Consider the following 27888-nt stretch of genomic DNA (forward strand, 5'->3'; position numbering starts at 1 on the left):
CGAAAGGGTCACCGTCTCAGCCCAAGAATCCACCTCCCTCTCCCCGGGTCGTTCACTTGCACAATCACTTGCATACACACAAACACCCACACCCACACACACACTCAAAGACCACCCAGTTTCTCCATTTTAATAGCCAGCCGGCACGAGGACTTCCAATCAGCGACAGGAGGTTCAAAAGCCTGATGGGGATCCTGTTTCTAGAAAAGGGGGAGGGATGGAGTGTGGGAGGGACCACAGTGGGGCGAGTTGGGTATTGGGCGGGGGTCCCCAACGCCACCACGATGCCTCATCCTTCCAGGCGGAAGCGGGGGGTGGTGGGGCAGAAGAGTTGGACATGTACCCAGCAGCCGGGCTACAGAGGTACCCAGGGAACATGGGGTCAGGGATGCTCGGTTCCAGATGCGTCATCGGGCACCTCTGGCTCCCTCCCGCTCCCCCAGTCCCCAGAGATGGCCCGTCGCTACTGGGGAGGCCGCGGGCTCCGGGAGCCCCCAACCGGCCGGGCCCACCGGGCTGGCTCTGCCAGCAGGGCCTTGCTCGGGGATGAGGAGGGGAAGGGGGACCTCCCTCACAGCGGAGTCCGGAGCAGGGCACCGAAGAGGCCCAGCAGGCTGGCGGAGAGAATGGCGGCGGGGCTGGGGCTCAGCCCTCTGGCTCCGTTCACGTTGCACAGGTCCGAGCGGCAGCAGGTGACGTTCCTGAAGCCCACGTGGTAGTTATTGGTCTCCTCCTGGCATGACTCCACACAGCTTTTGGTGATGAATCTGACCAGGCCCGCGGCAGCTGAGAAAGCCAGGGACCTGAGGGAAGGCTGGCCGAGAGGCCGGGGCCGGGGGCGGGGGGCGGGGAGCGGGGAACCCCTGTCCCTGCACCTTTGGTGAAAGCCTCCCACCCCCCCCACCCCGATCCCCACGGCTATACCGGCCCCCACCCTGAACCCTAAACCCAGACACCCAACTTTAAAAATAATGACGATTAAATACCTTGCACTGTTTCACTTACCCCATTGGCCTCATCCACCCCGGTCCCCCCAAGCTGCAGGGGGATAGGGTGGCAGAGGAGGGAGCTGGAGGCTGGGGGGCACAGAGGGGGGTGCTACCTCTGCCCCTGCCCACCGGTCCTGCTTCCCCCTCCCCGCCAGGGACACGGGGAGGGGCGAGGTAGTCTGCGCGTGCGGTTTCTAAATTATTACATGTACAGCGGGGGGGGGGGGTGGAGGGGAGGGGTGAGGGGTGGAGGGGAGGGGGTTCGTGGAGAGTTGGGAGGTGCAGGCTGCCCTACCCCATCCCCGGCCAGCGGGTTACTCACTTGTCAGCTCCGTCTTGCAGACCTTTTCCTCATGCCTGCAGGGCTGCACGGTTTGGCAGTTCTTATTATTGGTCTGCCCCGTGCACTTGTAACACTGCAGGGACCCGCCTGGGGAGAGATGGGGGTAGGGGGCTGTCAGACCACCTCCAGCGTCCGAGCTTTTGGACTGCCGACACCTCTCCAGCTCTCAGCCTCCGTGGTCTTTGTCATCTCCCATGTCCCGCTCCGCCTTAACGCAACGTGAATTCATTTATTCGCTCAGTCGTGTGCACAGCACTGTACTAAGCGTTTGGAGAGTACACTCCCCTCCCCTGCTCTTCCCCACCCCCAACCCTCCTCCTGGGCTCAAAGGCACCACTGTCACCTTCGCCCCCCTTCTGGAAAATTCCATGCAAAAGAAAAGGGAAAGAGAATCCAAGTCTAGGATCCAAGGGGAAATTCCTTCCAGGCCCTCGGTCTGATTTCCATTTAGCCCTTAGTCTGATTTCTTTTAGACCCTAGTCCTAGGGTGGGAGGGACGAGTGGGGCAGAATCGATTCCCCAAGCAACTTTAGGAGCTGCGACACAATTCTGAAGTTATTTCTGACCTGCGGCAATGGGGGCAGACCCCGCCATGGCCTGGGAGTCAGGAGGTCTGGGTTCAAGTCCTGCTTCTCCAAACTGCCAGCCTTGGCACGGTGCCTTCCCCTCTCCGAGTCTCTGTATCCCCCCATTGGTCTAATGGGGAGGGTGATCTCTGCCTTCCAGGGAACTGGGTCTAAGTTTCCTCTCCTCCTCCTCCTCTTTCTCATCTTCCTCTTCCTCCTTCTTCTCCTCGTCGTCCTCCTTCTCCTCCACTAGCAGTGCCTCCCCTGTGATAGAGGACTGGGCAGAGGGTCTCAGGTATTGAGAGCAGCCCTGAGGCAGTGCCCGATGCTGGGGGAGGGGAACGCGGGGGGAGGGGGGACAGAGAGCTGGCCATTGACAGAAACCCAGCATTGGGTTCTTCAGCTCTACAAGGACCCTCCAACACAGAACTGCTGGTCCAGGGGACAGGAAGAAGGGATGTACCCTGGGAGCCTGCTAACGGCTCCTCCACCCCCATCTATTCAGTTATAACTGTTTCCTCAATGCTCTCTCCTGCTTTCTTCCCTCTCTGCTTCCTCCAGTCAGTCTTTGGAATGTACTGGACCGGCTCTGAACACAGAGCACTGTACTAAAAACCCTTAGGAGAAAATATAGAGGACACATTACAATCCCTGCCCAAGGAGCGTAAAAACATCCTTCCTTCTGCCCTTCTTTCCTATTCATTTTCCTTCCTCACTTCATTTCTCTTTCTATTTTAATTTCCCTTTTTCTTTTCTTTTAAATCTAACTGTCTCTGTTAAATCTCTCTGTGCCCCCCCACCTCCGTTTCTCTGTCCCCATCTCTCTGTGTCTGTGCCGACTGAGGGTCTCTCTTTACCTGCCTTTCACCTTGCTCTGTCACTCCCTGGACTCTCTTAGTTTTTTTTTGTCTCTTTCTCTACTATCTCTGTCGTTTCTTCTCCCCCGGCCTCCATCGCCCTCCCATCCTGTGGCCAGGCGTCCCTCAGGATCTCCGACACGGTTTCCTCCTCCCTTCCAGATGGCAGTTCCCGAATTTGGCGGTGGGGAGAGTTCGCCTTACCTGGACCCACGGCCAGGGTGGTGACCAGCAGAACCACGAGAAGTGCCCTCATCCTGCCAGGAGACAGAGTGGGGGCTGCTCAGCTAGGGAATCTTTATATAGCATCACCTACCGGACGCCGCTCCCAGCGGCAGCAGCGGCGGCGGCGGCGACGGGAGGAGGAGTGTCCGATACGGACACAAGTCCCCTGACTCACACTCTCGGGGTTTGGGTCTCAGCCCAAAAGTCAAGGTAAGTTTCTCCACCCTTGGCATTCCCTTGGATCTTCTCCTCTCTCCCTCACCGGCAAGCGGCCTATTCTCCCCCCGCCCCCCCGGGGCAAGGAGCCCATGCCCAGACCTGGATGGATTTCTCTGGACTTTCCCTGGGTGGAGTTGCCAGTTTGGGCTGAGAGATCGCACCCGCCCATGCGTGACTTGGCACAGCTTTGGCCATTGTGCCAAGGTGCCAGAGGGTCAGTAGCTTGGCACTTGGAGAAGGCCACCCTCTTAGGATTTGGGGCTAGAAAATCTCTCCCATCACCAGGCTCCCTTCCTCCCCTAGCTTTGGGGCGGTGGGTCTGGGGCAGAGGTTCCCCTGGGAAGGGGCAGGAGACTAAATCCCACCTCTAAGAGTAACTGGGATGGTCATCCTGAGATCTCAGAGGCCCACCGCAGTTAGGAGAGTCCATTCACAGGGAAAGTGAAAAGCGGCATGGCATAGTGGATAGAACCCTACCTGGGAGTCAGGAGGATCTGGGCACTAATCCTGGTTCTGCCACATGTCTGCCGTATGAACTTGGGCTAGTCACTTAACTTCTCTGTGCCCATCTGTAAAATGGGGATGAAGACTGTGAGCCCCAAGTGGGACATGGTGCATTTCCATCCTGATTAGCTTGTATCTACTCCAGCATTTAGAACAGTGCCTAGCACACAGTGCTTAAGAAATATCAAAAAAAAAAAAGAAGGGAGCGGGGAGAGCTTATGGGAAGGGGCTCCTGAGGAAATCTTTGTGCTAACACTCTGTACTGAGGAGCCTGGCATGGGCTTGGAGTCCCATCATCAGTCCAGATTCCATTAGCGGCAGCTCCTTGTGGGCAAGGAATGGGTCTTCTGCTCATATTGTATTTCCCCAAGGAATTAGTACAGTACAGCACCCAGTAAATACCATTGCAACTTCTAAAATTATCCGGAGAATTTCCCATTTTGTATGGTATTTGTATAGTGCTTACTATATGCCAGGCACTGTACTAAGCGCTGGGGTAGATACAAGGTAATTGGGTTGACACGGTCGCTGCTGTTCCCTCTCTACCCGGCTCACGGTCTTAAGCTCCACTTTACAGATGAAGTAAATGAGGCACAGAGAAGTTAAGTGACCTGGCCAAGGTCACCCAGCAGGGAAATGGCAGAGCTGACTTTAGAACCCCGGGCCTTTTGGCACCTAGGTCCATGCTCTATCCACTAGGCCACGCTGCTTCTCTGGTTGGAATGCCTTCCCCACTCCTCCCCAAAATGTCTAATTCACTTAAAAACGGCCCCCTTCAGAAAGCTTGCCCAGGCTCTGGTCTGGCTGGCTCCAGTTTGAGGGATGACTGGGAGTTCGAAGAATTATCTCTGCGGCATGGGGACACCTGGACCCAAGAGGAGAGCAGAGGTAGGGGAAGACCTCAACCAGGGCTGGGACTGGAAATGAGGTGCACACCATGGAAGCAGAAGAGGGAGAATCATTGCAGCATTCTGAGAGTGTCTCCATCCAGTTAGCCTTGGGGAGGCTGGACAACTGGCCAGGAGGGGCAGTGCCAAATGGGAAGGAAAAACCCAGCTCCACCCGCTGGGACATGGGACACTGGGTCCGGAGAGAGAGGGACTCTAGAGCTGATGCATAGAACAGTGGTTGACACATCATAAGCATTTAATAAATACCATAATTATTCTTGGGAATTTACCAAGCTGTTGGGCTGTCTTCTGACCAGATCCCTCTCTGCGCCCTCCCCGGGGCAGATCTTCTATGCCAGCAACCTCACCCTGTCTCCACCCCTGAGCCTCTCTCCTCTCCTCCCCAGTTTGGGCCAATTTTCGCTGAAGCCTTGTCGCCTGACCTGCCCAGCCTGGGAATCTAGGCTCGCCCAGAACCAGTTTCAGGAGCAATCCGGTCAAGCAGCATAACTGATGTGTCCCTCTCCTTTCCCCGCCTCGGCCTCTCCCGGACCACATGAGGGGGACACCCCCAGCGGCAGGTCAGCTAGGCTCCTGGCTGAGCCGGCAACATCCTGACTGGCTGGAGACGAGGGGAAACGGGACTGTGTCCTATCCACCCATCCTCCTCCCCCTCCTCTTCTTCCCCCTCCTCTTCCTCCTCCTTCTCTCCTTTTTTCTCCTCTTCCTCCTCCCTTCTGTGCCCACGGGTAGGGAGTTTGCTTATGAGCCCCATGTGGGACAGGAACTGTGTCCGACCTAATTACCTTGTATCTACCCCCGTGCTTAGAACCGTGTTTGGCACAAAAAAAGTACTTAGCAAACCCCACAACTATCACTATTTTTCTGTCACTTCTTCCTTAGGTTGGTGGGGGGCTGACAGGTCCTCTCTATCCCAGCCCACTGCCCCTCTTTGTCCCACGAGTCTCCCACCTCCATCATCCAACACATCCTCTCCCTCTCTGGAATGCCCTCCTCTCTCCTCTTCAACAAACGATGGCCTTCCTCTTCTGAATGATACCAAAAGCCCTCTAGTTCAAAGATTTCAGTCCACATTGCTCCAGTCTCTCCAGCTCTCTAGATCTCCTGCCACCTATTTTTATTTTATAAATTTTCCTTTCATTTGTGTACATCGGGATTATCGCACATGGGTTATGTTCTAGCCTCTATGTCGCTAGTATACTTTGTCTACTTTTCTCTGTCTGTGTCTGCCCTGTCTTTCCCAACACAGGAACAGATTCTGGAGAGAAGGGCCTATGTCTTCACCTCCCTCTGCCCCTCTCCCAAGCCCCCAGTTCAGGGTTCTCTACACAGTGAGCCTGCTGATTAAATTTACCCCCTCCAGGAACCCCTCCCAGATTCTCTCTCCGCCCACCGTCCTACCCACCAGAGCAAGTGCTTAATTAATACTATTGAATGAACGAATGAATCCGTGACATGATTTCTCCCTTAACTATTTCTTTAAGTTTCTATATGTGGATGGGCAGAATGGAGGGGGCAGGCCGAGGGTCTGCCCTGGCCCTATGAGTTCGGAAAGTGTTTACTCCCTACTATGGATCCCGGTGCCTGGAGGTGAATTGACTTTAAGGAGATGGGCTCGGAGAAGTCCGGGCCACAAGGGTGGCAAGAGAGCGCCCTAGGGTGATCATCAGGACAGCGAAGTGACTGCTGTTTGAAGAATGCCGCTTGGGCACAAACCCAATGCCCAATCGCCTCCAGCCCTTGGCCCAGCCCTCTGCCAGCCTACACCTGTCTCCAGCACCCAGCCCCATGGCAATGGGGTGTGTGAGCTTTGGTGCCTTCTCCGACGCACAGAATAGCTTCCTTGCTCCTCTCCAACCCCCCCACCCTGCTCTCCTTTACATCACTGTCGCCCCAGGTTGACCCCACCCTCTTGATGAACCATCTCCTTCCCCTCAACGGTGCCCATCTTTCCACATGGATGGCGACTGACGATGGACCTCTCTCATCCCCCCCCCCCCCCACCACTAGGCTTTTCAGGATTGAACTGCCAACTGAAAATCGACGATAGGATGCAGTGTAAGTAGCAGGAAGCGTTTGTTCTCTGGGTTCATCGAACAAGAAGGCAGGGACTGGAATTGCAGCAGGATGGAGTCAGGTGAGACTGTAAGAGCTTCTTGACCATCAGGGTTGGAAAACTTGCAATATGTTCCCAAGGGAGGAGGTGGAGCCCCTTCAGAGATTTGGATATGGAGACCCTTAGAGAAGCAGCATGGACTAGTGGAAAAATCACAGGCCTGGAAGTCAGGTGACCTGAATTCTAATCCAGACTCTGCCAGGGACCTGCTGTGTGACCTTGGGCAACTCACTTAGTTTCTCTATATCTCAGTTCCCTCATCCGCAGAAAGGGGTTTCAGTACCTGACCATGTACTTTTTTGAGAAAATTGAAAGCGTCAGGCATGATCTCCCTAAAACCTCCCCTGCTTCTCTCCTGCCCCTTCAACTCTCCCATCTTTCCAGCTGTATCTCAAGAGGAAACCTCCTGCCTCCTCTCAAAATCCACCCCCTCCACCTGTGCCTCCAACCCCACCCCTTCACAACTTGCCCCCTCTCTTTTTCCCTCCCTGAATGCCATCTTCAGTGAGCCATTCATTCTCCAGTGGCTTTTTCCTCACTGCTTTCAAACAAGCTCAAGTCTCCCCTTGACCCCATGGCTCCCTCCAGTTCTTGCCCCATCTCCCCCTACCATTCCTCTCTAAACTCTCTGAGTGAGTTGTCTACACTCACTGTCTCCAGTTCCTCTCCTCCAATCCTCTCCTCGATCCCCTCCACTCTGGCTTCCGACCCCTTCACTCCACAGAAACCATCCTCTCAAAGGTCGTCAGTGATCTCTTTCTTGCCAAATCCAACAACCTCTCCTTCATCCTAATTCTCCTCAACTTCTCAGTCTCTTTGACACTGTTGACCAGCCCTTTCTTCTGGAAACTTGATCCGACATTGGCTTTACTGACACCGTCCTCTCCTGGTTCTCCTCCTATCTCTCCTGGCTGCTCAGTCTCCATCTCTTTGGCAGGCTCCTCCTCTGCCTACCATCCCCTAACTGTGGGAGTCCCTCGAGGCTCAGTTCTGGGTCCCCTTCTATTCTCCATCTACACCTTTTCCCTTGGAGAACTCATTCACGCCCATGGCTCCAAGGACCACCTCTATGAGGATGATCCCCAATTCTACATCTCCAGCCCCGATCTTGGCAGTCTCACATTTCCTCCTGCCTTCAGGATGTCGCTGCTTCGATGTCCTGCTGAGACCTCAAATTTAACATGTCCAAAACTGAACTTCTTATCTTCCCACACAAACTCTGTCATCCCCCTGACTTTCCCATCACTGTAGACAGCACCACCATCCTCCCTGTCTCACAAGCCTGTAACCTTGGTGTTAGCCTTGATTCATCTCTCTCGTTTAACCCGTACATTCAATCTGTCACCAAATCCCGTTGGTTCAACCGTCACATCATCATTAAAATCCGCCCTTTCCTCTCCATCCAAAATGATGCTACATTAATTCAGGCACTTATCCTATCCCACCTTGATTACTGCATCTTCCTGCAGAAACGATCTGGGCATGTGACTCCCCTTCTTAAACAACTCCAGTGGTTGCCTATCGACCTCCGCTCCAAACAAAAACTCCCCACTCTAGGCTTCGAGGCTCTACGTCACCTTGCCCCTTCCTACCTCTCCTCCCTTCTCTCTTTCTACCGCCCACCCCGCACGCTCCGCTCCTCCGCCGCCCGCCTCCTCGCCGTCCCTCGGTCTCGCCCGTCCCGCCGTCGACCCCCCGGGCCGCGTCCTCCCGCGGTCCCGGAACGCCCTCCCTCCTCACCTCCGCCAAACTGATTCTCTTCCCCTCTTCGAAACCCTACTTAAAACTCAACCCTTCCGAGAGGCCTTCCCAGACCGAGCTCTTCTTCTCCCTCTACTCCCTCTACCACCCCCCCTTCACCTCTCCGAAGCTTAACCCTTTTTTCCCCCCATCTCCCTCTGCTCCTCCCCCTCTCCCTTCCCATCCCCTCAGCACTGTACTCGTCTGCTCGACTGTATATATTTTCATTACCCTATTTATTTTGTTAATGAAATGTACATCGCCTCGATTCTATTTAGTCGCCATCGGTTTTTACGAGACGCTCTTCCCCTCGACTCTATTTATCGCCATCGTTCTCGTCCGTCCGTCTCCCCCGATCGGACCGTAAGCCCGTCAGACGGCAGGGACCGTCTCTGACTGTTGCCGACTTGTTCATTCCAAGCGCTTAGTACAGTGCTCTGCACATAGTAAGCGCTCAATAAATACTATTGAATTGAATGAATGAATGAATCAACCAACCTCTTTGCTGACCTCCCCGCTTCCTGTTTCTCCCCACTCCAGTCAGTCAATCTGTTGCCCAGATCACTGTTTACAAATACACTCAGTCCGTGTCTCCCCACTCCTAAAGAACCTCCAGTGGTTGCCCATCCCCCTCCGCATCATACCATACCTTTACCATAGACTTTAAAGCAATTTATTACCTTGCGCCGTCTTACTTTTCCTCTTTGATTTCCTATTCCAACCCAGCCTGCATGACTCACTCCTTTAATGCCAATTTACTCACTGTACCTCAGTCTAATCTATCTTGACCTCTCCCTCACGTTCTGTCTCTGTCCTGGAACGCTCTCCCTCTTCATATCTGACAGATGACCCTCTCCCCACTTTCAAAGCCTTATTAAAGCACATCTCCTCCAAGAGCCTTCTCTCACTAAGCCCTCATTTCATTTTCTCCCACTCCCTTCTGAATCGCCCTTGCACCGGACTTGCACTTTTTATTCATCCTTCCCTCAGCCCCACCGCACTTATGTACATCTGTAATTTATTTACGTGAATGTCTGTATCGCCTTCTAGCCTGTAAGCTCGAAGCGGGCAGGGGACGTGACTACCTCTGCACAGAGTGGCCCAGTAGAGCACGGGCCTGGGAGTCAGAAGGACCTGGCTTCTAATCCCAGCTCTACCACCTGTCATCTGTGTGACCTTGGTCGAGTCACTCTACTTCTCTGGGCCTCAGTTACCTCATCTGTAAAATGGGGATTAAGATTGGGAGCCCTATGTGGGAGAGGGACTGTATCCGATCTGACTAGCTTGTATCTAGCCCAGTGCTTAGAACAGTGACTGGCCCGGAGTAAGTATTAAACTAATACTCCCTTCTCCCTTCTATTTGGACCGTGAGCCTCAAGTGGGACCTGATTATCTTGTATTTATCCCAACGCTTAGTATAGTGCTTGGCACATAATAAGTGTTTAACAAATACTATTATTATCATTGTTGTTATTATTCAAATATGGGAGATATATATCTACCAGAGACAGGGGGATTGACTAAATGTTATTCTAGTGGGTATCTAGCTCAGCTCTCCTGTCTTTCCCTTTGAAAGGCTGAGGCCGAGATTCCACTTGGATAGATGAGCCCCGGGGGGCTGGGTCTTAGGACGCTTGTCTCCACCAACTGTCTCCCGTCTTGGTAAGAACAAAAGACTCAAAACAAAGCCACTGTAAGTCACTGTCCTAGTGGATCCAACCCACAGGAGAATCCAGGGTAAACCGACCCTGACTCCCCCTCTAGACGACAATAAACTCGAGGGCAGGGTATGTGTCTACCATCTCTGTTGCATTGTTTTCTCTGAAGCGCTTCGTACAGTGCTCTGCACATAGTAAGTACTCAATAAACCAATGATGGAGGTGAGTAGTGGGTCACCACCTGAGGGTAAAGTCGGCGTTGCTGGCATTCTTGATTTCCAAGTCCAATATGGGGTGGGGGAAAGGCAGTATGGGTGTTGAGAGTCCCCGGAGGGAATATCTCTCTTCTCTCCCTCCTACATACTCCGACTAGGAGCAGCAAAGCCCGCAGAGATCTAGGTTATCATAGAGGCTGCACCCCCTCTTCCATGGGGTTCCCCAAGCCCCTGTGGCTCCCCTGAGTGGAGGGTGGGGCTCCTTGGAGACCTCAAACCCCAAACCTGTCCCGCTGGGGCCCAAGCCTTAATCCCCACTTCGCCCAAACTCTAGAGACTTTGTTAAATATAAATAGTCTTGTCCTCCCACAGCTCTGGAGTATTTTGGTCTTCACTCTGAAATCTGTTGATGGGTAAATAAATGTCAGTTTTTAAACCAAAATCTTACGTAAGATTTGTGGTGGAAACATTGCTGGGCACGAATGCTTGCTTTAAAGAAGGTTGGCCTGCATTCAGAACCTGTCCCAAATCCACCTCCCTCCACTGGTCTTCCTCCAGTCATTGCCCAGCTCCCCGAGATACATCAGATTAACTCTTCGTTTGATTGATTGGACAGACCCTTCGGCCACTGTTCACACGTACGAACTTATTCATAGCCACCTTCGATACCTGGATACATATTTATACCGGTTTATACAACATTCCAGTGTTTATTTTGATTGTCCTAGTTGTAAAGATCTTTCGGCCCGTCTTTCTGGTGAGAGTAGAAGCTCCCTGTGGGCAGGGAAAGTGTCACTTCTTCATTGTGTACTTCTCAAGGGCCTAGCGCAGTCCATTGCATTATTCATTTTTATTCCATTCAGTAGTATTTATTGAGCGCTTACTGAGTACAAAGCATGGTACTAAGCGCTTGGGAGAGTATGATGTAACAATAAAGAGACATATTCCCCGCCCACGACGAGCTTAATGGTTGCTCATTAAAGGTTAAGGGAAAGAGCCCGGGTCTGCCGGAGGAGCAGGGTTCTAATCCTGGCTCAGCTACATGTCTCCTGTTTGATCTTGGGCAAGTCACTTCACTTCCTCGTGCCTCGATTTCCTCATCTGTAATAATAATAACGATGGCATTTAAGTGCTTATTATGTGCCAAGCACTGTTCTAAGCACTGGGGTGGATACAAGGTAATCAGGTTGTCCCACGTGAGGCTCACAGTCTTAATCCCCATTTTACGGATGAGGTAACTGAGGCATAGAGAAGTTAAGTGGCTTGCCCAGGGTCACACGGCAGACAAGTGACGGAGCCGGAGAAACGGGGATTAAATCTTACTCCCTTCATTTCCATGTGACAGGGACTTTATCCAACCTTATGATCCCGTATTTACCCCAGCGCTTAACGCAATGCCTGATGCATAATAAGTGCTTAACGAGTATGATCATTATTATTACTAATACTCTAAAAGAGCCAGTCTGAAGGGCAAGACCTGCAGAACCCCCGTCCTGCGGTTGAACTCAGGGAAGGGGGAGACTGTTTAGTGAAGCAGCATGGTCTACTGGAAAGAGCACGGGCCCAAGGGTCAGGATGTTCTAATCCTGTCTGCTGGGTGACTTTGGACAAGTCATTTCATCTTTCCATGCCTTAGTTTTCCCATCTGTAAAATAGGAATGAAATAGCTGTTGTCCCTCCCCATTTGACTGTGAGCCCCATATGGGACAGGGACTGCGTCCAACCTGATTAACCTCTATCTACTCCAGTGCTTAGAACAGCACTTGGCGCACAGTAAGCAGCGTGGCTCAGCGGAAAGAGCCCGGGCTTGGGAGTCAGAGGTCATGGGTTCGAATCCCGGCTCTGCCACTTGTCAGCTGTGTGATTGCGGGCAAGTCATTTAACTTCTCTTTGCCTCAGTTACCTCATCTGTAAAATGGGGTTTAAGACTATGAGCCTCACGTGGGACAACCTGATTACCCTGTATCTCCCCCAGCGCTCAGAACAATGCTCTGTACATAGTAAGCGCTTAACAAATACCAACATTATTATTATTATTATTAGTAAGCACTTAATGAATATGAAGAAAGGACCTTGCAGTCTACGGCGGAGAGATATTAAGCAAATTACAGATAGAGGAAACGGCAGAGCAGAAGGACTGTCTTTGGTTGTACTTTGTTCATACTGTCATGTTTTCAGTTTGTGGCACCTGAATAATAATTCTGGTATTTGTTAAGTGCTTACCATACGCCAGACATCGTACTAAGTGCTGGAAGCACTGTACTAAGTGTTGGGGACTGTGAGCCCGTTGTCGGGCAGGGATTGTCTCTATCTGTTGCCGAACTGTACATTCCAAGGGCTTAGAACAGTGCTCTGCACATAGTAAGCGCTCAATAAATAAGATTGAAGGAATGAATGGGGACCTGAAGTCCAGTGCCCCTGCTGAAGGGCAGAAATAAACCTCTCATCTGTACTTTGAAACGGAGCAATTTTAGGTTGCAAAGGAGGGGGCAATTGGATGGGGATGGGGATGGGGATGGGAAGTGGGGATGGGGACGGGGATGGGGAATGGGGATGGGGGATGGGGATGGGGATGGGGAATGGGGATGGGGACGGGGATGGGGAATGGGGATGGGGATGGGGAATGGGGATGGGGAATGGGGAATGGGGATGGGGATGGGGAATGGGGATCCACTGAACAAATACAGCCCCAATCAACAGGCCAGCAAGTTCCTTGGGCAGCTCTTTGACGCCATCTTCGGGGGCTTGGACGTTATTGCGCCTTCCTCAAAGACTCGAGGACATTTCAACTGCCAGAGGGATGTATCACCCTCAGTCAGTCAGTCGATCATATCTATTGAGCGCTTACTGCGGGCACAGCGCTGTACTGACCGCTTGGGAGATTGCACTATAACAATAAACGGACACATTCCTTGCCCCCAACGAGCTTACCGTCAGCATTAAACCTTTCCGAGTGCAGATTCCCGTTCCGGAGGGCTCTGCGAAATAAGGAGAAAATACAACCCCCGCCTCTTTTAGGGAGCTGACGGATGCAAGTATTCAAACAGAAATAAACGTAAGACCCAAATACAAGAACCAATCTGTGCCAAGTGTTGGGGTGGCAGGAGAGGAGGGGGTAAGCAAGGTTGGGAGGAGGGTGTTAATCTGGGAAGGCCTACTGGAGGAGGTGGTTTCTTAAGGCGGTGTGTCGGCAAAACAGAGAAGGGAGGGTACGCTAAGTGGAGAGAGTGGTGTGTGCATGTGTCCGTGTGTGACGATCCAGATGCGGGAGAGCTGTGAGCAGACTGTTGGGTGCAGTGGGGTACGAGAGCTGGGGACAGCTAGATTTGGGGGAGCCAGGTGGGTAATCCCAAAACGAGAGACAAAGTGGCAAAGCCAAAACATTATCAGTCTCTGACAGCATCTACTCCAGTGCTCATCACAGTGCTTGGCACATGGTACAAGCACTCGATCATCTTACCACTAAGCCCCGCTGCTTCTCACTGGCGCATAGTAAGCGCGGGCGGCTTAGTAGAAAGAGCATGGATTTGGGAGTCGGAGGGCGTGGATTCTGATCCCTCCTCCGTCGCTTGTCTGCTGCGGTGCCTTGGGTAAATCACGAGAAGCAGCGGGGCTTCGTGGCAACAGCCCGGGCTTGGGAGTCATGGGTCGTGGGTCTTTCTTCCGCTTGTCTTTTGTGTGACTTTGGGCAAGTCACTTAATTTCTCTGTTCCTCAGTTACCTCATCCGTCAAATGGGGATGAAGACTGTGAGCCTCATGTGGGACAACCTGATTACCTTGCATCTTCCCCAGCGCTTAGAACAGTGCTTGGTACATAGTAAGCACTTCAAATGCCAACATTCTTACTATTAACTTCTCTGTGCCTCAGTTACCTCATCTGTAAAATAATGATAACCATAATAGTATTTGTTAAGGGCTTACTACGTGCCAAGCGCTGTTCTAAGTGCTGGGGTAGGCACAAGGTAATTAAGACCGTGAGCCCCATGTGGGACAAACTGATTACCTTGTATGTAGGAGAAGCAGCGTGGCTCAGTGGAAAGAGCCCGGGGTTGGGAGTCAGAGGTCGTGGGTTCGAATCCCAACTCCGCCACTTGTCAGCTGTGTGACTTTGGGCAAGTCGCTTCACTTCTTCTCTGTGCCTCTGTTATTGAATCTGTAAAATGGGGATTAAGATTGTGAGCCTCACGTGGGACAACCCGATGACCTTGTATCGCCCCCCGCCCCAGCGTTTAGAACAGTGCTTGGCACATAGTAAGTGCTTAAATGCCAACAGTATTATTATTACTAACTTCTCTGAGCCTCAGTTACCTCATCTGTAAAATAATAATAATGGTATTTGTTAAGCGCTTACTATGTTCAAGCCGTTCTAAGCGGTGGGGTAGACCCGAGGTAATTAAGACCATCAACCCCACGTGGGACAAATCGATCTGGAAAATGGGGATTAAGACTGTGAGCCTCACGTGGGACAACGTGATGACCCTGTATCCACCCCAGCGCTTAGAAGAGTGAGCTGCACATAGTAAGCACTTAACAAATACCCACAGCATTATTAAGGGGGGGAGGGGGAGGAAAATGGGGATGAAGACTGGGAGCCCCAAGGGGGCCAACCTGATGACAACCTTAAGAAATTAGAGAAGCAGCGTGGCTCAGTGGAAAGAGCCCGGGCTTGGGAGTCAGAAGTCATGGGTTTGAATCCAGACTCTGCCCCTTGTCAGCTGTGTGACTGTGGGCAAGTCACTTCACTTCTCTGTGCCTCAGTTACCTCATCTGTAAACTGGGGATGAAGACTGCGAGCCTCACGTGGGACAACCTGATGACCCCGTATCTCCCCCAGCGCTTAGAACAGCGCTCTGCACCTAGTGAGCGCTTAACAAATACCAACATTATCATGACCCTGCATCCCCCCCGCCCAGCGCTTAGAACAGCGCTCTACACCTAGTGAGCGCTTAACAAATACCAACAGTATTATTAAGGGGGAGGAAAATGGGGTTGAAGGCTGGGAGCCCCACGGGAGACAACCTGATGACCTTGTATCCCCTCCCAGCGCTTAGAACAGTGCTCTGCACATAGTAAGCGCTTAACAAATCCCAACCTTCTTATTAGCATTGAATGAATGAATGAATGAATGAACGAATGAATGAACGAACGAACGAACGAACGAACGAACGAACGAACGAACGAACGAACGTTAAGTGCCGAATGGTTACCGAGCGCCCGCCGCCTAGCGGCCGAGGGGCGCCGGTGCGGCCAACGACGGTCCTCGGGCGCGTTCGGCTGTCTCCGGCCGCCCCCGTCCCCCGCCCGGCGCGTCGCTGATTGGCTGCCGAAGCCGAAGGGCCGGGGGGGAGGGGGGAGGAGGGAGAGGTTTTATGAGCCGGTCCCGCGGCCGAGCCGCCCTTTCTCTTCCGCGGCCTGCAAGGTGCTCGGTTCTTCCTCCGGGAAGCTAAGGCCGCCCCGCCGGCGACTAGCACCGCGTCAGGCCGCCCCGCCCCGCCAGCGCCATGGCCTCCGTCTCCGAGCTGGCCTGCATCTACTCCGCCCTCATCCTGCACGACGACGAGGTCACCGTCACGGTGAGGACCGCCGGGCCTGGTGGGGAGCCGGGCTGCCATGTGGCCTGAGCGCGGGGGAGGCTCAGCCTGGCCTGTTCAGCTCGGCCTGCTCAGCTCGGCCTGCTCAGCTCGACCTGCTCAGCCTGACCTGTGCAGCTCGGCCTGCTCAGCCTGACCTGCTCAGCTCGGCCTGCTCAGCTTGACTTGCCCAGCTCGGCCTGCCCAGCTCGGCCTGCCCAGCTCGGCCTGCCCAGCTCGGCCTGCTCAGCTTGACTTGCTCAGCTCGGCCTGCTCAGCCTGACCTGTGCAGCTCGGCCTGCTCAGCCTGACCTGTGCAGCTCGGCCTGCTCAGCTCGACCTGCTCAGCCTGACCTGTGCAGCTCGGCCTGCTCAGCTTGACTTGCCCAGCTCGGCCTGCTCACCCTGGCCTGCTCAGCCCGACCTGCCCCTGATGCCACCTTTCCCCCCCTTTCCTTGCAGGAGGACAAGATCAACGCCCTCATCAAGGCGGCCGGCGTCAGCGTGGAGCCCTTCTGGCCCGGCCTCTTCGCAAAGGTGACCCGGCTTAATAATACTGTTGGTATTCGTTAAGCGCTTACTATGTGCAGAGCACTGTTCTAAGCGCTGGGGGAGATACGGGGTCATCAGGTCGTCCCACGGGAGGCTCACCGTTAAACCCCATTTTACAGATGAGGTAACTGAGGCACGGAGAAGTGAAGTGACTTGCCCAAAGTCGCACAGCTGACAAGTGGCAGGGCCCGGAGTCGAACCCATGACGTCTGACTCCCGAGCCCGGACTTTTTCCACTGAGCCACGTTTGCATTCCCTCCCCGCGCCCGTCCGACAGATTTCTTGGCAGAGGCGGTTTCTCCCTTCCCACGTGCTCCCCTCCCCCCGTGCCCCTCACATTTTTTCATTTCGGCGTATTTACGGAGCGCTGACGGTGTGCAGAGCACTGCACTGAGCGCTCGGAAGGTACAGCTCGGCAGTAGAGACCATCCCTGCCCAGCGGCGGGCACACGGTCTAAAAGGGGGAGACGGCAAAACAAGTAGGCACCGGTACCACCAAGATAGAAATATACGCATCCTTAATAAAAGGGAGTGAAAAATGTTATATACAGATATACACAGATGCTTTGGGGAGGGGGCCCAGAGGGAAAGGGAGGGTTCAGTCTGGGAAGGCCTCCTGGAGGAGGTGAGCGCTCAGTAGGGCTTTGAAGAGGAGGAGAGAGGCGGGGGGAGCCCCAGGGTTGGAACGGGATAACACACCCACCCGCTTCATGTCCTTGGAGGAACAGAGAGTCGCCATTCTCACTTGCACAAGTACTGCATCTGCATTCCGGTTCCGGGGCATAGGTGCCCTCCAGCCGCCCGACATCTTTGTCGGCAGAGGCGGTTTCTCTCTTCCCCACGTGCTCCGGATCCCCTCCCCTGTACCCGGCACAAGCAGAGGGTGCCCGGGGGAGGGGGGCGGTTCGATAGTATTGAGCGCTTACTATGTGCAGAGCACTGTACTAAGCGGCAGCGGGCAGGGACGACAAGCGTGCCACTTCCCTAACTCGGCTGGCGCGTTTCTCCGTCAGATACCCCGCGAGGGGACTTGAAGATGAACCCATTCTGCACCGAGAAGCTCGCCTTCCCAGCTGCTTAGGTCCGAGATCTACTCAGGTTATTACGGATGGTGAAGCAGAATTGGGTTTTGGTGCCTAAAAGGTTCGTTTTAACGATCAGCCGGACTCATTTTGACTTTGTAAAGGGCCTTTGAGTTTCCAGGGAATATGACCCCCCCCCCCCCCCGTTGGAGTAACTGTGCCAGAAAATTGAATTGGGCTGGGCAAGGCTTATACCAATCAAGTTTTGTTCGATCAGTACACATTGGGATAATTGACTTTCAGTTATAACTGGAACCTTGATCAGTTTTGGATCAGTTTTGAGCGATTTGAGGTTCTTAAATCCCCCAAGTGCTAAGTGTCAAACTCCATTGTAAGAGCTGGGATGGATACAAGTTAATTAGGTTGGACCCGGGCTCTGTCCCATACGGGGCTCTCCGGGGGAAGATCAGGGGAACTGAGGCACAGAGAAGTGAAGTGATTTGCCCAAGGTTACACAGCAAGCAGTTGGCAGAGACCTTCGACTTCCAGGCCTGTGTTCTTTTCACCCCGCCACGCTGCTTCTCCTCGACTTCGGGATCGGGCCACTGGCTTGTTAGTCCCTCAGAGGCCAGGCATCAGGTCTGTGCCCTGGGACTGGCCTGTTAACCTCCGCCAGACCCACTACCTACACCCGCCTTCCAGGTTTCGCTCACCGTCGCTGTGTTATTGCAGGCCCTCGCCAACGTGAACATCGGCAGTCTCATCTGCAACGTGGGAGCTGGGGGAGCGGCTCCCCCGGCGGGAGCTGCCCCCGCCGCCGGTGCCGCCCCCGCCGCCGGTGCCGCCCCTGGTACGTAAATGGCTGCCGCCTGTGGGTGATGGGGAAGGGGGCCCCTACAGTGTGGGCCTGGGTTTGCCAAGCCCACAGCTTAGGGGTCATTGGGAGTTGGAGGCGAGCAGAGACCTGGCTCCCACTGAGAGGTGCCTATCTCGCTGAGGCCCCAGGCTTGGCTGGACTAGCCACAGGGCCGACGGGCAGCCCTGTGCGTTTCTGGATTGGTATTTGTTAAGCACTTGCTATGTGCCAGCAGCCCCTGAACTCAAGTGCTGGGGTATATACAAGCTGATTAAGTTGGGCTCAGTCTTCATCCCCATTTTACAGAGGGAACTGAGGCACAGAAAAATGAAGTTACCCGAGGTCACGTAGCAGACAAGTGGCGGAGCTGGGGATTCAAGCCCAGGTCCTTCCAGTCTCCCAGGCCCATACTCTGTCCATTAGGCCACACTCCTTTCTGTGGCAACTGTCCCTGGAATAGGATTGCCACCTGCTTCAACAGTAGTGATAATGATGATAGTATTTGTTAGTGCTTACTATGCGCCAAACACTATTCTAAGGGCTGGGGTGAATATAAGGTAAGCAGGTTGTCCCACATGGGGCTCACAGTCTTAATCCCCATTTTACAGATGAGGTAACAGACACAGAATTTAAGTGACTTGCCCAAAGTCACACAGCTGATAAGTGGCAGAGCGGGGATTAGATGGAGAAGCAGCGTGGCTCAGTGGAAAGAGCACGGGCTTTGGAGTCAGGGCTCATGAGTTCGAATCCCAGCTCTGCCACTTGTCGGCTGTGTGACTGTGGGCGAGTCACTTAACTTCTCTGTGCCTCAGTTCCCTCATCTGTAAAATGGGGATTAAGATTGTGAGCCCCACGTGGGACAACCTGATTCCCCTATGTCTACCCCAGCGCTTAGAACAGTGCTCGGCACATAGTAAGCGCTTAACAAATACCAACATTATTATTATTATTATTATTAACCCAAGACCTCTCACTCCCAGGCCCATGCTCTTTCCACTAAGCCACCCTGCTTTGGAAGGGGACCACACAGCCCTGCTGTCCCAGCCATAGAGATGAGGACTGTTGGGGTGGTCCGGCTGGTGGGTCCCTTCAGCGTGGGGCTGCTTAGCTGGCAGCATCAGGCTCCCTAAAATGCCCGAAGATTTTTGCGCTCCCTCTTGGGGCTGGAGAGCAGTCTAGCTCATACTTCCGGAGGTGCTGGTCTGAGTCCCCTTCACATTTTGTAACTGAATTCTCTCTCTTGTCTTTTCAGTTGAGGAGAAAAAAGAGGAAGCAAAGAAGGAAGAATCCGAGGAGTCGGATGATGACATGGGCTTTGGCCTCTTTGACTAACCATCTTTTGCTATGAGTTTAATAAAAAGCTGAGATCTTTTAAGCCTTGTGGATGATCTGGTTGGAAGGATGGTTTGGGTGGTGAAATGTGGCCTAACGGAACAGGCCCCTAAAGTGGTTCTGCCATCCAGAATTCAGACAATCTGAAAAAGACCCACAGCTCCAATGGGCTTAGTCCACTCCAGTTTGACGTCTCCACCTCCCTGGGCACCCTGTCCGCACAAAGAGCTGCCTCTTTGCAGGGCGGGGACAACTCTGGGGTCTGGTTTCCAAGGTGACCCGGAGGCTGTAGATGGATTTCCCAGAGCCCTTTGGAGCAGATTTGGGGGGAGGAAGCTCTGGACAAAGAATGGGCTTAGGACCACTATACAGGAGATCTCTAGGCCGGAGATGCCCAGGTCTCAGGCTCTAGAAAAACAGCCTGCTCATCATAGCCTCACCCTCCAATTCCTGCTTCAATCAAGGGTTTTTGAGTACTTACTGTGTGCAGAGCACTGCTGTATATGGCAATACAGTTGGTAGACTCAGGTTCCTTGATTGGGTTGGGTGCTAAAAATCCCCAGGATGAATCCACACAGGATCGAGTTCTGTGTGCCCACCGTATGCACCTCCAGTCAACCATGAGTACACATATATACCACATATATCCCAATTTCTCCAACCCCTGGGGAGCCCAGCTGACTAGCTGCAGGATCACAGCGGTGGATTTGTGGGGGACCTCTCTAACCCCAAGGTGACAAGAATCAACAGTGGGGCTGGGGAGCAGTTCCAACCTATTGGAGATGCCCAAACTGGAGCTGATTTGTCCCGAGGGTAGGAGATGGACCATGGATGGCCCCTAGGCCTATCGGATAAGTTCTCTTCCTCGAGCCAGGGGTACTGGTCAGCCTGGCTGCTGTCCCAGCTGTCTGGAAGAGGGTTTTAGGGGGCTATACTGCGGGTTCTTCTGCGAATCAACGCCTTGTGGCAGGAGAATTTGCGTACGCCCATGAAGCTTAGCTATGCCACTGAGATATTCTCTCATCAGGGTTCCCCATAATGGAAAGGTCTAAGTCAAAAGTGTCAAAGTTAATTCACCTTTACAGGGCGGCAGCGGCACGGGAAAGAGTCAAAGGCGGATGATCAAGTGATTAAAATGTTAATCAAAGAGAAGGGCAGACTTAAGTTTTTTACTGTGCGAAGAAAGCAGCAATAAGCCACTTCCGTATTTTTTACCGAGAAAACTCCGGATGCCATGTCCATAAAGTTGCTATGGATCGGAAGCAACTCGATTATATCTGAAGATTGAAAACCGCAGATGGCCACTTGCGACCCCCGTGTAGCCCCCTCTATTCCCAAATCACTGATTTGCAGGGGTTTTCTAAAAGGCTTTCTCCAAAGTCACTGTCTCTCAGGAAAGGGGCTAATAGGGGAAGCAGCATGGCTCAGTGGCAAGAGCACGGGCTTTGGAGTCAGAGGTCATGGGTTCGAATCCCAGCTCGGCCACTTGTCAGCTGTGTGACTGGGCAAGTCACTTCACTTCTCTGGGCCTCAGTTCCCTCATCTGTAAAATGGGGAGTAAGCCTGTGAGCCACACGTGGGACAACCTGATTCCCCTGTGTCTGCCCCAGCGCTTAGAACAGTGCTCTGCACATAGTAAGCGCTTAACCAATACCAACGTTATTATTATTAACATTATTAATTTGTCCTCGGCCCTGGCTAGCTGCCGGTGGCCGCTTGTCCACCCCACCCCAGTTCCCCAGTTCCCTGCGCACCAGACCCTCCCCCTTGCTTCCCTGCTCCTGCATGTTCACAAGCCCACCCCACATACTTACATACTGCACATAGTAAGCGCTGAACGAATACCAACATTATTATTATTACTTACACCTCTCTGTCTGCAGCAGGCTCACCAAACCCAAGGCTGGTGGGTGTCTCCGGGCGCGGGGAGCGGGGTCCAGGTGGTGGCGCTCTCGCTCCACCATCCAACTCCAGAGCTCCGGGATCGGCCACTAGATTTGGGAAAGGGGTGGAGAGAGGAAATGAATACTGGAGAGCAAAGGAGGCCAGCAGAGGCGTTGGAGATCTTCCCCCCTCCCGTCTCCCCCCCGCTACTGTTCCTTCCCCCAAGGTGCCAGGCCTCCTGTCTCTCCCCACTCCACTCCTTACTTCACTGCTGCCTGGATCATTTTTCTACAAAAACTTTCAGGAAGTGTCACCCCACTCCTCAAAAAACTCCAGTGGTCGCCCATCCACCTCCGTATCCCACAAAAACTCCTCACCGTCGCCTTTAAAGCCCTCCATCATCTTGCCCCCTCCCACCTCACCTTGCTTCTCTCCTACAACGCAGCCCACACGCTTCACTCCTCCAGCGCTAACCTTTTCACTGTGCCTCGATCTCGCCTGTCTCGCCGCCAACCTCTAGCCCACGTCCCGCCGCTGGCCTGGAATGCCCTCCCTCCTCAAATCTGACAGACAGTTACTCTGCCCCCCCTGCTTCAAAGCCTTGTTGGAAGGCCAAAGAGGCCTTCCCAGGCTAAGCCTCACTTTTCCTTACCTCTCACTCCCTTCTGAGTTCCCCTCACTTGCTCCCTTTGCTCTTCCCCCCTCCCGGTCCCACAGCACTCATGTACATATCTATAATCTTATTTATATGTATTGATGTCTGTCTCCCCCACCCTAGACCGTAAGCTCACTGTGGACAGGGAATGTCGCTGTTTATTGTTGTATTGTACTTTCCTAAGCTCTTAGTACAATGCTCTGTACACAGTAATTGCTCAATAAATACAATTGAATGAATAAATGGATGAATGAATGTCCTTTACAGTACTGCCCTGACTTTCTGGAGAGCTAGGCCTGGCCCTGGGAGGATCTGTAGAAATCAGGCAGTGGTACTAAGGGCTATCAGGCTGGGAGCATCCTGCTGGGGTAATGCTGGTGGGACAGGTCCATGGGTTGCCCCTCTGTCTTCCCCCAGCAGGAGGGCAGAGACACTGGTGGGAGAGTATGTGAGGGGCGCTTAGCCTGTTGGGGGCAAACTCTGGTCCAGGGTTTCAGAGGTCAGAGGGCGGGAAGGAGGAGAAGACCGGTTAGCTTTGGGTGGGGAGCCACTCCTAACTCGTAACTCGGTCCTTACTCCCTTCCTTGGGGACTTCTACCCAAGGTGATCCCCGCCCTGGCCATGGTGGGGCTTTGTGGGGTGGGTGGAATTTTCAGCAGGTCCCGTTGCCCTACCGTGTGACCCGCAGAAAAGGTGGAGGCCCCTGGTCTCTGGGGCTTAGGGCCCTGGGGAGAGGGGGGCCACTCCCAGGGGCGATAGCTGGAGAAGCAGCATGGCTCAGTGGAAAGAGCATGGGCTTTGGAGTCAGGGCTCATGAGTTCGAATCCCAGCTCCGCCACTTGTCGGCTGTGGGACTGTGGGCAAGTCACTTAACTTCTCTGAGCCTCAGTTCCCTCATCTGTAAAATGGGGATTAAGACTGTGAGCCCCAGGTGGGACAACCTGATTCCCCTATGTCTACCCCAGCGCTTAGAACAGTGCTCGGCACATAGTAAGCGCTTAACAAATACCAACATTATTATTATTAGCTTGTCTCCCAGGGGTGGGGTGGAGGTGGCGGTTGGGGGGGCCAACACTGAGGCATCTCGCAGGGCAAGAGCTGAGTAAAGAACCCAGGGCCCCTCCCCAACATGACACAACACACATCCTCTCCCACAGCCCCGTCCTCCTTGGACCCCAATCTGACCTTGGCCTCCGGGGAAGGCAGCTGGGACAACTTAAACCCTCTGGAACTTCCTGAGATTTTCAGTCTTTCTAGCTTCCCGTGAGCCCAAATTCCTGCTTGGAGCAGTTTGTTTCATTTGGCTCATTTTGAATCTGCCACTTCAAATTTCAGTGGGGTTCCCTCGAACTGGAGGCCTCTCGGACTGTCAGCTCCTCGAGGGCAGGGACCTTAACGCGTAAGGCAGTGTGAAGTGCTCTACACCTATCAGCAGCTCAATAAATACTATTTGTTGATTAGGGTGGGACTCGGTGAATAGCAATTCCGGATTTGCTCTGTCCATACCGTTCTCAGTTTCTCAGATACGCGGGAGTCTAGGGAGGCAGTGCAGCCTAGTGGAAAGCCCCGGTCTGGATGTCCAGAGGTCTGTATTCTAGTCTTGGCTTTGCCTCTCACCTTCTATTTGAGATCTCCCCTTCGTCTTGCCCGAGGTCCTTCCGTGCCCAGCTCAACAGCCGCTGGGCTGGCAATCCCGGGCCCCCATCGCCTCTCCAGCTCTTCCTTTCAAAATCGCTTAACTTCTCCAAACCTCAGTTTTCTCATCTGCAAAATAGGGATAAGATAGATTGGGTGAGACAGAGCCTATACAAAATATCATAACCTTGTATCTGTCCCAGTGCTTAGTATATAGTAGGTGCTTGGTAAATACTCTAATTAGTATTATTAATAGTAGTATGGAATACAGAAAGGTGAGGGGGGGAAATGAAGAGAGCCATTTTTTTCTTTCTTTCCAGTCCCCGGCAGTTGAGGATGGAATTTATTAAGTGCTCACGGAGCGCTACGCAGTGAGATGGATACGAGATAACCACGGTGGTACCCGGCGTCTGCCCCACCTAGAGTTTACGGTGTGAGAGGTAGAGAGGGCAGGGATTGGATCCCCATTTTATACACGAGGGAACTGAGGCAGAGAGAGGTTAAGGGACTCACCCAAGGTCACACAGAGGGCCCGGGCCTCCTGACTCCCAGTTCTCTGCTCCCATCGCGGCAGCCGGAGTGCCCAGAGCCTGCGGGGGTTCCTCTGCGGGAATCCCCAGCCTCCCATCTTCGGCCCGGAGAGTCGGAGGGGCAAATCGGGACACCTTTGAGGGGGGGGATGAAGGGCCACAGAGTGCTGCAGCTATGACGTGAAGCTGCACGCGCTCTCAACTTCGAGAGGAACAGGTGCTGATTTGCATTTCATCAGCATAGAATTTGCATGTTGCATGTGGCTCCCACCCCGGGGGTGGGGGAGTGGGCGGATTGTGTCAGAAGGCAGTCTGGGCAGCAGGAAATGGGGGTGGAGCCGGCTGCTCCCTGGGCGGGAGCTCGTGGGGGTGGCCATTTGCAGCAGGAGGGAGAATGCTCAAGCGGGAAGTCTTGGGCACCCCTCGGAACCTTCCTGGGGAGAGCTGGGAAGTCTGGGTGGACGGAGGGGGCCGGGAAGAGTGCGAACATCCCAGATAGATGGTACTGGGGTGGCGTGGCCGAACGGATAGAGCACGGGCCTGGCCCCGCCACTAGCCTGCTAGGTGACCTTGGGCCAGTCGCTTCTTTGTGACCCCGTTCCCCCATCTGTATAATAGCGATTAAGACTATGAGTCCCATGTGGGACGGGGCCTGGGCCATCTCGATCTGCCTTTATCCAACCCAGCCCTTAGTACAGTGCCCGGCACATAGTAAGCACTTTACAAATACCACAGTCGTTATTATTATTATTATCACTGAGGAACCCAAATCCTGCTGGCCCACTGAATTCCCCCGATTCCCTAGGTCACCACCCTAACGATAAGGATAGTCGATAATAATCGTGATATTTTGTTGAGCACTTAATCTGTTCCAAGCACTGTACTAAACGCTGGAGTAACTACAAGATCAAAAGGTCAGACACAGTCTAATTCGGACGGGGGCTGGCCAGCTTGGGGCTCTCCAGAGAGTCAGCCCCAGTGGGCAGCGAAGGCCAGCCCCAGCGGTCCCTCTCCATCTCTCCGGAGGGCTGGGACACTGTGGGATCAGAGGGGCTGATTCGGAGCCTGGACCCCCTAACCCTCCCTCCAGGGGCGGGAGTTGCCTCGGCACAAGCTGCAGCTGCTCCGACTCCCGCTTCCCTTGGGGAATCTCTGGAAGTCACCCCACCCCGGCCGGGGGCATTCCGGTGACTGACCCAAACGGCTCCCCGGGGCCTCAGCCTCCACAGAGAGGACGGAGAAGGTCCCGAGTCCCTCGACCACCCAGCACCGTCAGACCTGTCCCAGAGAGAAGCAGCGCAGTCGCTGAAGAAACTTTATTTAGTAATGGAAGACCCAGTCCCCAGGTTCCCCACCGCTTCCTTCCCACCCAATTTTCCCCGGTACTCTGCTCCCCCCACCGAGAATTCTCTCTAGCAACCTGGCGGGGACCTAGGTCACCCCCACCCCCCACCAGGCCTCCCTCGTATCGTTCCCGCCAAGCCTCAGCCCCCCGCCCGCTCTCCCGAACGCTACCCTCCCTTCCCCCAATCTAGGGTCATGCTGGTGCCCTGGACCCGGCAGGGGACCCGGATGTTAGAGCTTCCTGGGCTCCTCCCAGTGAAAGCAGAGGCCCGTGAGGCCCATGCTGTCGTGGTGTCCGCTAACATAGAGTAGATGGCCCTCGGCACTCAGTGGTTGGGCGTTGAAGGACGTGCCCAGAGGCTGGCCGACGTAGAACTGCCGCCCCAGGTTGGTGCCAAAGATGAGCTGACAGATGAAGTAGTGGTGTTTCCCGGAGACCTGAGTGATGACTTCCTCTGGATCCAGGAGGACCTCGTGGATGACGTCCCCTTCGTAACCATAGTAACTGGACCAGGAGTGCTCAAACTGAAACTGGATGCTGCCCAGTGGGGCGGAGGTGTAGAGAGAGACAGGGATGACAAGTCACAGAAGGAGCTTTTGAGCCGGTGGGGAAGGGGAGACGTTTGAAGGGGAGAAGAGGAAAGGGGAGGGTGCGGATCAGGGACCTGGGAACTCTGGGATGAAAGAGCTGGGATGGGTGAGGGTGAACAAAAGTAGAGAGACCTGGATTGGTTTGGGTTGTTTCAGTTAGGTTGGTTTGGTTGGGGTGGCTCGGTTTGGGTTAAGGTCCTTAGGATGGGTTGAGGTGGTTTAGTTTGGGTTAGCTTGGATTGGTCTGGGTTATCTTGGGCTGTGTTGGGTTTGAAGGATATTCGAGTTGGGAGGTTGGGGGAGAGTTGGGAGTGAGCCAAGTGATACACCCCCCTGGACTCCCACTTTCCTCCCCAGGGCCAGGGCCGGGGTCCGGCCCCGGCCAATCACACTCACCCCCGGATGATCCGGCCTGGCCGCTCCCGGATCCGAAAGCCGGTGATTTTCCCCCGCTGGTGGTAGGTGACCAAGGAGAAGGAGGTGCCAACGCCAGCCCCAAATTCTCCTGAGGATGAGGTCCTAGGCTCCCCACCTCCAAGGAAATCAATCAATCAATGGTATTTATTGAGCACTTCCTGAGGACAGAGCACCGTACTAAAGGCTTGGGAGAGTACAGTGCAAGAGAAGTAACAAACACATTCCCCGCCCATAACGAGCTAAGGTGGGAACAAGTCTCTCTGTGTCTCGGCCACAAGCCGAGAGGCACCGGAAGGGGGCCTGAGCAGTGGGGCGTGGGGAGTTCTGGATGAGGCCTAGACTTACCCAGATGCAGTGAGGCTGTGCTGCCCAGGAGGGCCAGGACAGAGATGATCAGTGACGGCATCATCTGGAGAGGGCAGAGAGGGGCAGTTGGGGAGGAAAGGCAGCCTGGAGCCCCCCGGGGTCCCCGCTTCCTCTGGATCGGCCCAGAGATCCAGGAGTCCCCGGGGTCCTCGTGGTTACTCACTGTGCCCTTCTCAGCGGAGCAGAGAAGCCCCGACTCTCTCGCCATCCTCTGCCTCTGGGCTCAGAGGCTTTCCTGACTGCTCTCTCTCTGTCCCTCCTACCACAGCCATGGGCTCTACCCCAGAGTGAGCCCCTACAGCCTGGGCCTGGCTTCCTCCAGCTCCCCCAGCTCCTCATACCCTCCCGAGGCCCGGAGGCCTTCCAACCCGCTCCTTCCGCCCCACCTACCGTGGCTGTGTCCCGGGCAACCTCCCGCAGCCTGGCCTGTCTCCCTCCAGCTCCCCAACCAGCTCTTTATATCCTCCAGGGGACTGGTGGCCACCTAACCCTTCTGGCTCTGGCCCAAGCTCAGAGCAGCCCGCACTGATGCCAGGATGACATTTCTCTGGAAGCAGCTTCCTCAGCATCTTCTCCTGCCTCCACCCCCGGGCTGAGATCACCCAAGGACAGGTGGGAGACATTTCCAAAGAAGGCCTGAGGACACTTCCCCCTCAGCTGGTACTTTCCTGCCACCTAATACCCTCCAGAGAGTGCTCTGGGAGGGCGCGGCCACCTGGTCCCCGAAAGGGACAATAGGATGTGAGGAGCGGAGAGCTGGAATGAACACTTACTAGATGCCAGGCTATCA

The 27888-nt window shown here is 54.1% G+C and overlaps 3 protein-coding genes across 3 annotated transcripts; 1 reads left to right on the forward strand and 2 right to left on the reverse strand.

Moving 5' to 3' along the window:
* Nucleotides 1-109: 109 nt before the first annotated feature.
* Nucleotides 110-14384, reverse strand: PSCA (prostate stem cell antigen). Its single transcript, XM_029063707.2, has 5 exons — nt 14348-14384; nt 13275-13321; nt 2960-3012; nt 1312-1419; nt 110-786 (listed from the first exon to the last, which is right to left on the reverse strand). The coding sequence occupies exons 3-5, from the start codon at nt 3009-3011 to the stop codon at nt 572-574; spliced, it is 375 nt and encodes a 124-aa protein (XP_028919540.1). The 5' UTR covers nt 3012; nt 13275-13321; nt 14348-14384; the 3' UTR covers nt 110-571.
* Nucleotides 14385-15714: 1330 nt separating this feature from the next.
* On the forward strand, nt 15715-19719 carry RPLP1 (ribosomal protein lateral stalk subunit P1). Its single transcript, XM_029061949.2, has 4 exons — nt 15715-15917; nt 16377-16451; nt 18221-18338; nt 19597-19719. The coding sequence occupies exons 1-4, from the start codon at nt 15846-15848 to the stop codon at nt 19674-19676; spliced, it is 345 nt and encodes a 114-aa protein (XP_028917782.1). The 5' UTR covers nt 15715-15845; the 3' UTR covers nt 19677-19719.
* A 6161-nt stretch (nt 19720-25880) lies between these two features.
* On the reverse strand, nt 25881-27580 carry LOC114811033 (zymogen granule membrane protein 16-like). Its single transcript, XM_029062026.1, has 4 exons — nt 27489-27580; nt 27078-27141; nt 26712-26847; nt 25881-26262 (listed from the first exon to the last, which is right to left on the reverse strand). The coding sequence occupies exons 2-4, from the start codon at nt 27139-27141 to the stop codon at nt 25956-25958; spliced, it is 507 nt and encodes a 168-aa protein (XP_028917859.1). The 5' UTR covers nt 27489-27580; the 3' UTR covers nt 25881-25955.
* Nucleotides 27581-27888: the final 308 nt, after the last annotated feature.

The sequence above is a fragment of the Ornithorhynchus anatinus genome, chromosome 4 (genome assembly GCF_004115215.2).
Source record: "Ornithorhynchus anatinus isolate Pmale09 chromosome 4, mOrnAna1.pri.v4, whole genome shotgun sequence".
Classification (NCBI taxonomy): Eukaryota; Metazoa; Chordata; class Mammalia; order Monotremata; family Ornithorhynchidae; genus Ornithorhynchus; species Ornithorhynchus anatinus.

Excerpts from the sequence above, each read along its gene's own strand:
- RPLP1 (XM_029061949.2), top strand. The coding sequence starts at position 15,846 with ATGGCCTCCGTCTCCGAGCTGGCCTGCATCTACTCCGCCCTCATCCTG. Across the intron at positions 15,918-16,376 it reads ACGACGAGGTCACCGTCACG|GAGGACAAGATCAACGCCCT; the intron begins GTGAGGACCGCC and ends CTTTCCTTGCAG. Across the intron at positions 18,339-19,596 it reads CGCCGCCGGTGCCGCCCCTG|TTGAGGAGAAAAAAGAGGAA; the intron begins GTACGTAAATGG and ends TTGTCTTTTCAG.
- LOC114811033 (XM_029062026.1), bottom strand. The coding sequence starts at position 27,141 with ATGATGCCGTCACTGATCATCTCTGTCCTGGCCCTCCTGGGCAGCACA. Across the intron at positions 26,848-27,077 it reads CACAGCCTCACTGCATCTGG|GTGGGGAGCCTAGGACCTCA; the intron begins GTAAGTCTAGGC and ends ATTTCCTTGGAG. Across the intron at positions 26,263-26,711 it reads CCAGGCCGGATCATCCGGGG|CATCCAGTTTCAGTTTGAGC; the intron begins GTGAGTGTGATT and ends CCCACTGGGCAG.
- PSCA (XM_029063707.2), bottom strand. The coding sequence starts at position 3,011 with ATGAGGGCACTTCTCGTGGTTCTGCTGGTCACCACCCTGGCCGTGGGT. Across the intron at positions 1,420-2,959 it reads CACCCTGGCCGTGGGTCCAG|GCGGGTCCCTGCAGTGTTAC; the intron begins GTAAGGCGAACT and ends ATCTCTCCCCAG. Across the intron at positions 787-1,311 it reads CTGCAAGACGGAGCTGACAA|CTGCCGCGGGCCTGGTCAGA; the intron begins GTGAGTAACCCG and ends TGGCTTTCTCAG.